The sequence below is a fragment of the Chiloscyllium plagiosum genome, chromosome 7 (genome assembly GCF_004010195.1).
Source record: "Chiloscyllium plagiosum isolate BGI_BamShark_2017 chromosome 7, ASM401019v2, whole genome shotgun sequence".
Lineage (NCBI taxonomy): Eukaryota > Metazoa > Chordata > Chondrichthyes > Orectolobiformes > Hemiscylliidae > Chiloscyllium > Chiloscyllium plagiosum.
In genome coordinates, this window is record NC_057716.1 from 104,752,614 (window position 1) to 104,764,861 (window position 12,248).

Sequence of the window (12,248 nt, forward strand, 5' to 3'; positions counted from 1 at the left end):
CTCAATACTCTGACCAATAAAGGAAAGCATACCAAACGCCTTCTTCACTATCCTATCTACCTACGACTCCACTTTCAAGGAGCTATGAACCTGCACTCCAAGGTCTCTTTGTTCAGCAACACTCCCTAGGACCTTACCATTAATAATCGGGATAAAAACAATGTGCAAGGATCTGGGGAATAGTTAAAAAGTTGGTTCTGGATAAAGGAGCCAGTACAGGCACGATGGGCCGAGCAGCCTTCTCCTGCACTGTAATTATTGTGTGACACAGTGTTTTTGTTGATTTGCTTTCATCCACAGTCCGAGAAGCACCACTCTGTCCTGCTGAACCTGCTCTGTGCTCAACTGGGAGTCAATGTGGACAAAATCATTGACTTTGAGCTATGTCTGGCCGATACTCAGCCTGGGGTAAGTCTGTTTCTGTGAAAAGGTTCCGACAGCGTGATCATTGTGGATCAGAGTTGGAATGATGAATTGGTGACGATCGGATGGTAAGTGGGAGTGTGGAATGGTGCAACTCACAACACAAACACATAGAGAGGGAGTCACTTGCGTTCATATACTGCCTTTCAAAACCTTCCCAAGGTGTTTTTATTGTTGCTTTGGATGTGATAACGCCGGGTATGATTAGCATTGCCCTTGAACTAAGTGAACTAACTGGGAAGGAAGTTGTTAAATTTGAAAGGGTACAGGAGAGGATTGGAGGGTTTAAGAAACAGGGAGAGGCTGAATAGGCAGGGGCTGTTTTGTCTGGAGTGTCAGATGCTGAGGGGTGACCCTACAGAGGTTTATATAATCATGAAGGGCATGGATAAGGTGAATAACCAAGGTTTCCTTACCAGGGTGGGAGAATCGAGGACTAGGGGGCATAGGTTTAGGGTGAGAGGGGAAAGATATAAAAGGGACCTAAGGGGCAACTTTTTCACGCAGAGGGTCGTGTGTGTATGGAACGAGGTGCCAGAGGAAGTGGTGGAGGCTGGTACAATTACAATATTTAAAAAGCATCTGGATGGGTATATGAATAGGAAGGGTTTAGAGGGATATGGGCCAAGTGCTGGCAAATGGGACTAGAGTAATTTAGAATATCTAGTTGGCATGGACAGGTTGGATCAAAGGGTGTGGTTCCATGCTGTACAGCTCTATGACTCTAAGCGGATTACTGTGCTGGTTCTTAGGAAAGACTTGATGTAGTTTTGTTTCGACCGCAGTGTGGACTCAGAGATCCATGTGCGACAGTGGCTTCTGAAAGCCGAAACTGTTCCTTGACCCACTGACCCGCGCGTGCCATGTTTCCCAGCAGCTGCACAGCTTTGAGTGGATGTTGGTCAATGGGCAGTTCCGAGTCACCTGCATTGCTGTGAGTCTGGAGTCACAAGTAGGCCAGACCATTGAAGACATTCATGTACCAGCTGAGCCTTAGCAACAAGTGATTATAGTTCCATGGTCACCATCACTGAGACTCGACTTCAGTTCCACGATCATGAGTTGCCTTTCAATTCCACCTGCTGCCGTGACGGGATTTGAACCCTTGTCCCCAGAACATGAGCCTGATGAAAGGCTCCGGCCCGAAACGTTGATTCTCCTGCTCCTCGGATGCTGCCTGACCTGCTGTGCTTTTCCAGCACCACTCAAATCTAGAATCTGGTTTCCAGCATCTGCAGTCCTTGTTTTTACCTCTGGATCACTAGACCAGTGACATTGTCACTAGGCCACTCTTAAAGGCAAAGATGTACTTTATAGTCAGTGATGTGCTTTTAAAGTGTAGTCGCTGTTTTAATGTTGTAAAGGTGTCAGCTACTTGCACACAGTCATCCCCAGAGGCTTCAGCGTCTGTGAGTGCAGAGCTACAGCAGTGTTAGCTGCCCTTTGTAAAATAGGGAGAAATGCAGCATTTCCAACAATGCTCATGATCCATTAATGAATTTTTTTAAAAAAATCAATTAAATAAATAATTGTAAGACACAAAGCCAGTATCGGTAATGACAACCAGTAAAAGTAGTCAATTGACGTAACAGGAGAAAGTGAGGGCTGCAGATGTTGGAGATCAGAGCTGAAAATGTGTTGCTGGAAAAGAGCAGCAGGTCAGGCAGCATCCAGGGAACAGGAGAATCGACGTTTCGGGCATGAGCCCTTCTTCAGGAAGGCTCCTGAAGAAAGGCTCATGCCCGAAACATCGATTCTCCTGCCAATTGACTTAACAACCCATCTCACTCACTAACATTCTTCAAGGAAGAAAATCAGCCATCTTTGTGCCATCCAGTTCCACATCAATGAACTGACTCTGAACTGACCTTCGAATTGGCCTCAGTTACATTCACTATCACCTACTCAATGGCATTTCAGGATGGGCAATAAATGGTGGTCTTACCACCCCCCCCCCTCCCAAATGAGTAACATTTAAATTGTGAAGAAAACAATTATGGAGGTCTTTCTGAAATATCATTGACCTGCAGTACTGGACTGAATGTTGCAGGGTAAGGAGGTATCCTGCTTGCCTTCCCAGCCCAGACGGAATGTCAGGTGTGTATGTAAAATAGGGTTACTCTGCACCAATCATGGAGGCAGCCTTCAGTACGCGTGAACAGTGCACACATTGGCAGGAGGATGTCCTGTTCTCAAGCTGCTGGCAAATCTGACTTGCAGTGTGACCAGAGCAGCAAACCCCGAATGGGCACTGCTGAGACTAGCCCCAGCCAGAGCATCTGGACCCAGTAAATCCTGGATTTTGGGCTGGAATTTGGACAAGTAAGGACCAGCTATGCTAAGGAGAATGGAGACGTGGTTGGTGGGGTGCAGCAGACAGGCTTGAAATTACAGATGGCAGGGTATCATCTTTGTAAGGATGAGGGAGAGGTGCCTCTAATGCACTCAATTTACCTTCGTTTAAAGAATTTGGTTAAAATGATGGACTACCTGCTCTCTTCTGCCTGCTAACTCCAAACATATTATGTTGTGCAAAGTCAGAACTCATATGACACCAGTTTATATTCCAACAGGTTTATTCAAAAGGAGTTACTCTCTGAAAGCTTGTGATTTCAAATGAACCTGTTGGACTATAACCTGGTGTCATGTGACTTCTGACCTGGTCCTTCCCATTCCAACACCAGCTCCTCCATATTACGTAGTGGGAAGGGCTCCTTTGGGGCAGTCTTATTGTCCCTACCTCTGAACCAGGGGACACAGGTTCAAGACCCAACTGCACCAGAAATGTATCTGAAACAAGTTGATTAAAAACAGGAATAACTGAAGAAACTCAGTGGGTCTGGCAGCACTTGTGGAGAATTAACGCTTTGAGTTCCAATCACCCATTTTCTGTTTTTGATTATTTCAGATCTCCAGTATCCGTGATCCTTTGTTCTGGTTTAGGATATGTACGGGGAATGGGCAGATGTGGATGAGAAGGCGATAGGCTGATATTATATGTCCTCCCTCCCAGACCCTGTCCTCCAGCACAGGGCTAAAAGATCCAACCCCCTAACTCTTGATTCCTTTTGCACCATGGAAATATTGCTTTCCTTCACTATTACTGGCTGCGTTGGTCACTGTGAGAATCGGCTGTTTACATCTGAGCAGTGGGGGGGTGGTATTGTCATTGCTGTTCTGACTGTGCTTCACCAGCCACCTTGTTCTTCCTTCCAGGCTCTGGGTGGCGTCTTCAAGGAGTTTATATTTGCTCCACGGTTGGATAATTTACACAGCTGTTACTGTGCCTTGCAGGTAATGTGCATTAACCCACTTCAACACGTAGTCAAGAAAAAGGAACACATTGCCGGAATTCCTCTCCCTCCCTGTGCCCCGATTTGTCTCTCTTGTTTGTATTGCATCTTCAAACCAACTTCCAAGATTATCATTCCCAAATCGTCTTAGGTGGCTGAGTGACAAACCTACATTGGTAGCACCTGTCTAAAGGACTTGGACATATATAGCACAGTTAAAGTGGTAAAAGAAGTATATATTATTTTGCTAGCCACGCAGCATTCCAAATATCCAACTTGAAACATTAACAACGTACAGCTAATGGTGGTGTTCCTGTTGGTCCTTTATTCACGAGTTATTTAGACCACTTCTGCACTCTCCCACTCTGTTGCGTTCACTTTGGTTACTCGCTATGATTTGACCCTCGCCAGGAGGTGTTCACTCATCACCGGGCTCGCTAGCCACATTGTTTCCTAGTCCAACAGCACCTCGCTTTTAAATTTCTCGTCCTTGTTTTCAAATGCCCCTGTGGTTTTGCCCGTCGCTCTAAAATCTCATTCTGCCATTCCAACTCTCTGAGATTGTTGTGTTCCTCCAACTCTGGCATCTTGCATATCCCCCAGTGCCTTCAGCTCACCAGTGCCTTCAGCTGCCTAGACCTTACGATCTGCAATTCCCTCTGTAAACCTCTCCACCTTCTTTAAATTAATCCTTAAAGCATACCTCTTTGACCAAGCTTTTGGTCACCCGGATTAATATCAGCACTGTGGCTTGTGCTGCATTTAGTTTTACAGTGCTCCCGTTCGTTCCTTTGGGATGCTGTTTTATATTAAAGGCACTGCATAAGTGAGAATTAATTTGTTCCTGGAAATGCTCTCTTGTTTCTCAACATTGGTGTGAGACTGACTCAACCCCCTGCTTTTGTATCAGCCATGGTGAGATGGCCAGTGCTCTCACCTCAGTGTCAAAAGGTTATGGGTTCAGGTCTCCCACTGAGCTGTGCACAGCAGAAACACGAGTAAAAGTCCTGGCATGCTGTTCCACAACCTTCTAACTCAAGGGGACAAGTGCCAAACCAAAGTGGCATATATGGCTTTTCCATTCCTTGTTTTGGTGTCTCTGTGGTAAGACCCCTTTCTGCATCCTTTACAGGCCCTGATTGAATCATCCGAGGAGCAAGGCACACTGGCTGAGGACAGCAATATCCGAGTGGTTACGCTGTTTGACAATGAAGAGGTAGGTTCATTTGATATGATGGACATTGCGAAGATGTTTGTGCATAAGATCAGGACTAGTGTGAGACAGTAACAAATCCAATTGGAAATTCAGGAGAAATTTTGTTACTCAGAAAGTGATGAGAATGTGGAGCCCACTCCCACAGGGAGCAGTTGAAGCGAGTAACGTGGATGGAATTAAAGAGGAAACACATAATGGAGAAAGGATTAGAATGACAGGTTATACAATGAGATGGGAGAGTGGGAAGGAGCAGTTATATGAGTGCTTGCCAACTGGAGAAATGACCTGTTCCTGTGTGAGTGCTCTGTAAGACGGATGAAAGTCAAAAGGCCCACAGATATGACTTATGCAAACTTAATAAGTATATCCAAGTGTAGTCCACAAAGTATCAGTGGCATCTGTCTCGAGAGAGAGAGAGAGCGAGACCATTGATAACCGAGCTTTGGGGGTCCTATATCTATCGTACGGTAGAGTGAGGAGGCAGGGCCTCCTTAAACTACTGCAGCCAGTATGGGAGTTGAACCTGCACTGTTGGCATCTCTCTGTCTGAACCTCATGATAGTCATCTACCCTACTGAGCTCATACATACATAACTGGAGGAAGTTCATCTCAGAATATCATTTGTGATCTGTGGGGCTGCCTTCTCAGGTGGAGATGAGAATTACTTTAGGACGAGGCCAGTCGGGTTCTGTCTGATTTTGGAACTGATATTTATTTCATTCTTAACACTGAGAAGATCAGCGAACACGTTATCACATTCCCTGCATCTGATGAAATAAGGATAGATTTACAAATACGACGGCCAATTTGCAGAACTGTTCTGAAGAAGGATCACAGAACCTGAAACGTTAACTCTGCTTGAGAACACCGAACATAGAACAATACAGCGCAGAGCAGGCCCTTCGGCCCTCGTTGTTGCGCTGACCTGTGAACTAATCTAAGCCCATACCCCTACACTATCCCATCATCATCCATGTGCTTATCCAAGGATTGGTTAAATCTCCCTAATGTGGTTGAGTTAATTACATTGGCAGGCAGGGCATTCCACATCCTTACCACTGTCTGTGTGAAGAGCCTGCCTCTGACATCTGTCTTAAATCTATCACCCCTCAATTTGTGGTTATGCCCCCTCGTACAAGCCGAGGATAAAGACTTTCACTGTCTACCCTATCTAATCCTCTGATCATCGTGTATGTCTCTATTAAATCCCCTCTGACCCTTCTTCTTTCCAATGAGAACAGACCCAAGTCTCTTAGCCTTTCCTCATAAGACCTTCCCTCCAGACCAGGCAACATCCTGGTAAATCTCCTCTGCACCTTTTCCAATCCGTCCACATCCTTCCCGAAATATGGCGACCAGAACTGTACACAATATTCCAAGTGTGGCCGCATCAGCGTTTTGTATAGTTGCAGCATGACATTACGGCTCCGGAACTCAATCCCTCTACCAATGAAACCTAACACACCGTATGCCTTCTTAACAGCACGATCAACCTGGGTGGCAACTTTCAGGGATCTATGCACATGGACTCCAAGATCCCTCTGCACATCCACACTGCAAAGAATCTTTCCATTGACCCAGTACTCTGCCTTCCTGTTATTCTTCCCAAAGTGAAGCACTCACACTTATCTGCATTGAACTTCATTTGCTATCTCTCAGCCCAATTCTGCAGTTTATCCAAGTCCTCCTGTCACATTCTTCCACACTGTCCACTAATCCACGACTTTAGTATCATCTGCAAACTTACTGACCCATCTACCTCTGCCTGTGTCTAAGTCATTTATAAAAATGACAAACAGCTGTGGTCCCAAAACAGATCCTTGTGGCACATCACTAATAACCGGACTCCGGGCGGAATATTTTCCATCAACCACCGCTCGCTGCCTTGTTTCCAAAAGCCAGTTTCTAATCCAAACTGCTAAATCACCCTCAATCCCATGTCTGTACATTTTCTCCAACAGCCTACTATGTGGAATCTTATCAAAGCTTTACTGAAGTCCGTGTACACCACGTCAACTGCCCTACCCTCATCTACATGCTTCATCACCTTCTCAAAACACTCGATGAGGTTTGTGAGACACGATCTGCCCTTGACGAAACCATGTTGACTATCTCCCATCAAATTGTTGCTTGCTCGATGATTATAAATCCTATCACTTATAATCCTTTCCAAAACTTTTCCTACAACAGAAGTAAGGCTCACTGATCTATAATTACCTGCCCTTCTTGAACAAGGGCACAACATTTGCAATCCTCCAGTCCTCTGGTACTAAACCTGTAGACAATGACGACTTTCTCTCCACAGGTGCTGCCAGACCTGCCGGGTTTTTCCACCTATTTCTGTTTTTATTTCTACTTTCAGCGCCCATGGTTCTTTTTATTTCTAATCTTGTTCTTTCTCCCTCTGCCTTCTGCTTTGTGGTCGTTGAAAGGTGGGCAGCGAGAGTGCTCAGGGGGCAGGCTCCTCCTTGACGGAGTTAGTTCTACGTCGCCTGGCTTCCTGTTGCGACAACCCGACTGCGTTTGAAGAAGCCATTCCCAAGTCATTCATGATCAGCTCGGACATGGCGCACGCTGTACACCCCAACTACACGTGAGTGCTTCCATTTCCAATTCTGCTTTTACAGAATGACATGGTGTTGCTAGTCAGATCATCCCTGGCTATTGTCTAGATCAGTAATGATGGAAATAATGTGCACTTAGCAATTAGTCAAGAAGCAGTCTAGGGCAGTGCTGCATTGGACTGTCATTTAAGACAGAAAGAACAATGTATTTTGTTTTTAGAATCCCCACACAGTGTGGAAACAGGCCATTCAGCCCAACGAGTCCACACCAACTGTCTGAAGGACTTTCCGCCCAGACCTATGCCCCTACCCTATGGCTGTAACCTGGCATTTCCCATGGCTAACACACCTAACCTACACATTCCTGAACACTCTGGGTAATTCCCCACGGCCAATCCACCCTACCCTACAAGTCTTTGGACTGTGGGAGGAAAGCGGAGCACCCAGCAGAAGCTCGCACACAGGAGGAGAATGTGCAAACTCCACACAAATCAGTTGGCCAAGGCTGGAATTGAACCCAAGTCTCTGGCACTGTGAGGCAGCAGCGCTAACCACTGAGCCACCATGCCACCTGTTACCTGTAGGTTCTAACTTTTCTGCATGATTTGATGCAGCTTAGTATTTTGTCACAATGTTTCCAAAGATCAGGATTAGAGTGGTGCTGGAAAAGCAAGGCAGGTTAGGCAGCATGCAGCAGCATTGGATGTTGCCTGACCTGCTGTGCTTTTCCAGCACCACTGTAACCTTGACTCTAATCTCCAGCATCTGGAGTACCCACTTCCACCTAGTTTTCAAACATCAGTTGAGTGCCATCCATGTTGCTGTGGATCTGCAAATCTGAGCAGTTCAGACAAAGGCAAGACCATGAATATCCTTTGCATGCTCGAAAACTTCACATTCCACAACCGTTTTGGCTTGATTTGAGTTAGTGAGGACTAGTCTTTATGAACTGATCAGAAGGAATATGTTTTGAATAAGCACAGGCCAGAGCCTGAAAGGATGGCAGATTTCCTTCTGGACCAGATGGGTTTCTATGACAGTCTGATAGTTAAATTATTATAATTAATGAGAGTAATATTTTCTTTCAGTTTCTTTAATTGAATCAAAACTCCCCAGTGGCTAACATAAGGTTTGAATATGCACCTCGAGATCATTAGTCCTCTGGGTTACCATTCCAGTAACGTAACTGCTGTGGTACTAGTTCTGTAGGTCAAAACTGGAAATCTGTTCCCAACAGCATTGTGAGAGTATCTTCATACATGGCTGAAAATGTGTTGCTGGAAAAGCGCAGCAGGTCAGGCAGCATCCAAGGAGCAGGAGAATCGACGTTTCGGGCATGAGCCCTTCTTCAGGCTTATGCCCGAAACGTCGATTCTCCTGTTCCCTGGATGCTGCCTGACCTGCTGCGCTTTTCCAGCAACACATTTTCAGCTCTGATCTCCAGCATCTGCAGCCCTCACTTTATCTTCATACATGGGCACAGACAGCAATTGTTTAAGTGGTTCATCATCATCTCTCAAAGGCCATTAGGAATTGGCAATAAATGCTGCCCTAGCCAGCAACTACCAACATCCGAGAATGAATAATGAGCAAAGGTATAAAACAGAAGGTGCTGGGCAAACCCAGTAGGTCTGGCAGCATTCTGTATTGGGACACTGGTCTGATGTATCACTGAAGGAGAAACATACTGGACTTGAAATGTGAACCCTGTTTCTCTCTCCAGTGATGCTGCTAGACCCACTGAGTTTCTCCAGTGCTTCTTGTTTCTATTTCAGCAAATCTTCAGTGTCTGCAGTATTTTGCTTTTATTATAACATTTCCGGCTTTGCTGGTTCCACCAAATTGGATGGCAGTCTGAGCTGTGGGGAGGCTTCAGGCGGACCTGGACAGGCTAGGTGAATGGACCAGCAGAAGGAGCATAGATGCGAAGCTACTTACTTCAAAACAGAAGGGCAGATTCTTTTTGTTTTAAATGTTGAAAGGTCAGGAAGTGCAGATTGCCAAAGGGATCAAGCTGTCCCTGTCCATGAGTCTCTGAACGCCAGCATGCGTCTGCAGCAAGCAATCAGAAAGGCAAATTGTTGACATTTTATTGTCAGCAAGAAGATGTTGGATTTCAAGGGGATTTGAATACAGAAATAAAGATTTCTTGCTGCAGTTGTATCAAGTCTTGATGAGGTTTCACCTGGTAGATTGTGATCAGCTTTAGTCACCTTAGAAGAGAGAGTGAGTAAACCAGGTCTGTATTCTCTCGAGCTTTGACGACTGAAGGGTGAGCTCATTGAAGTTTACAGCACCCCTACAGGATATTGCAGGGTGAACTTGGTTGGCCAGTGACTCTAGAACAAGGGGACACATTCTCAGGATGAGAGTCAAGCCGTTTAAGACTGAGAGAGTCATAAAGCTGTACAGCATGGAAGCAGACCTCTCGGTCCAACTAATCCACGCTGACCGGATTTCCTCAATTCATCTCGTCTTATTTGTTAGGTTTGGCCCACGTCTTCAAAATGTATCAGGATCTTAGGAACGTCACTTATGGTGATTCACTTGGTTAGCTGTTGTGGGATCTTGCTGTGCATCAGTTTATAATGGGCTTTTAAGTATGTTGATAGGGAAAAAAAACACTTTTTAACAGGGTTCATGAATCACTTATAATGCGGGTGAGCGTGTGGGGTGCAGGAGGGTATGGGGTTGGTCCTCAGGAACAGGATGAAAACCTCCAGCTTTGGGTGGCACGGTGGCTCACTGCTGCCTTACAGTAACAGGGACCCAGGTTCGATTCCAGCCTCGGGCAGCTGTCTGTGTGGAGTTTGTACATTCTCCCCGTCTCTGCGTGGGTTTCCTCCAGGTGCTCTGGTTTCCTCCCACAATCCAAAAATGTGCAGGTTAGGTGAATTGGCCATGCTAAATTGTCCGTAGCGTTCAGGGATGTGTAGGTTAGGTGCATTAGTCAGGGGTAAATGGGGTTGGTCCTCAGGAACAGGATGAAAACCTCCAGCTTTGGGTGGCACGGTGGCTCAGTGGTTAGGATAGGGGAATGGATCTCTTCGAAGAATAGGTTCTGGAGTAGAGTTGTTTTTTACCTTCGGAGAATAGGTATGGACTGAAGAGCCTGTTTCCACACTGTAGGGATTCTGTGATTCTAAACAAGTCCCAGATTGAGTGAAATTGACCTTGTGTTTTGAATACTTTCAGAGACAAGCATGAGGAAAATCACAGGCCAGCCCTTCACAAGGTGAGCTTTACCGACCCGTGTCAAACCCTGTAAGAGTGAGCCTCTGGGTCGTCCTGTCAAATTAACGGGTCAAGTTGTATCTTTTATTTTTACAAATCAAGTGTATTGCTTCTCTTGTCTTTCACTGAGTTCTCTATTTCTGTCAAACCTGATCCCCTCCATTCCCTGCTTCCCCAGCTGTTGTAGCCAATGTTAAAGATCTCATGGCACTTTTAAATAGAGGTGAGGGCCCTCTCTTGCCCTGACCAAGATTTATTCCTTTAGCAATGCAGCGAGACAGGGATGCAACAAAGTAAGAGGCCACTCTGCCCATCATACCTGCACTAGCTCTTTGAAAGAACTGTCCAATAAGTCCCGCTCCCTTGATCAACTGCGTGTAACCCTGCAATTTTTTTTTTCCTTTTCAAATATCTAACCAATTTCCTTTGTAGGTCATTGTTTATGGATACTCCCACCATCCTTTCATACAATGCCTGCTGTATTTCAGCCTGTAATTTTCTTATTACCCCTTCAGTTACCCCTGACACTTCCAGAGCTGCTGCTAGTTTGTTGCCTTGATGTTTGTGGAGTTGAAACACAGCTCCAGGAACAATTACATCGTTCTCTGTACAGCCTCTCGTCGAGCATTGGCTATGAATCTCTGACTGGAGATTCCTGAAGAAGGGCTAATGCCCGAAACGTCGATTCTCCTGTTCCCTAGATGCTGCCTGACCTGCTTCGCTTTTCCAGCAACACATTTCCATCTATGAATCTCTGACTACAATTTGACAACTCCACGGTCAATCTGAGTGACACTAGTTTGGTGTTTGCTCAGTTGTCTTTTGAGGTTGGATCCAGAGCCTGAAATACAGTCAGAGGATTTAAGGTGGCATTCTCACAATTCTAGATTACCCAAACAATGATCACCTCAATGTCCTACTCAGAGCTCCTGGAACCAGACGCAATGTCCGTGGGGCTTGGACTTCTCTCCTTGTTTTTGCAGATGTTTTAAAAGCTGAAAGAAATGAACCAGCAGCTGTCATAGAGATATACAGTACAGAAACAGGCACTTTGGTCCCACCCGTCCATGCTGTTGTGGGATTTGTACTCATGGTCTCTGGATTATTTGTCCAATAACTGCTACACCACTGTTACAGAAGCAGTATTGGATGAGACACCTTGAGAAAACATACTTCACTGAGTGGTGTCATGAGATCTTTAACATTGATCAGACAAAATGGACCTAAGTCCCATTTCTCACACTACAAGCTGGGTGAAGCCATTGGACTTTTAAATACCTGCATTGACATGAAGATGAATAAAATTCCATATTTATTATGTTGAACTTCAGAGCTGTACTGAAAGTTCATAGGGCGCACACCCCCACGCCCCGCCTGCACCACACCCCACCCACACCACACGACCCACACCATGCCCCACTGACGGCCACGCCACACCAAGCCCCCCGCAATCCACACCTGCAGCCACATACCACTACCCTCCCCAGCAAGGTCCCAAATACCAAGTCCCCCCATGC

At 45.7% G+C, this 12,248-nt stretch overlaps 2 protein-coding genes across 2 annotated transcripts in view; one reads left to right on the forward strand and one right to left on the reverse strand.

Annotated features, from left to right (window-relative positions):
• The window catches only part of LOC122551953 (anion exchange protein 3-like), a 257,659-nt gene that overhangs the window by 151,752 nt on the left and 93,659 nt on the right, over positions 1–12,248 (reverse strand). The window lies entirely within an intron of this gene.
• Positions 1–12,248, forward strand: part of LOC122551824 (aspartyl aminopeptidase) — a 49,879-nt gene that overhangs the window by 33,258 nt on the left and 4,373 nt on the right. The window contains exons 7-11 of the mRNA XM_043694311.1: positions 301–408; positions 3,640–3,717; positions 4,849–4,932; positions 7,366–7,526; positions 10,693–10,732. Coding sequence (XP_043550246.1) covers positions 301–408; positions 3,640–3,717; positions 4,849–4,932; positions 7,366–7,526; positions 10,693–10,732 — 471 coding nt within the window. The remainder of the gene's footprint in view (positions 1–300; positions 409–3,639; positions 3,718–4,848; positions 4,933–7,365; positions 7,527–10,692; positions 10,733–12,248) is intronic.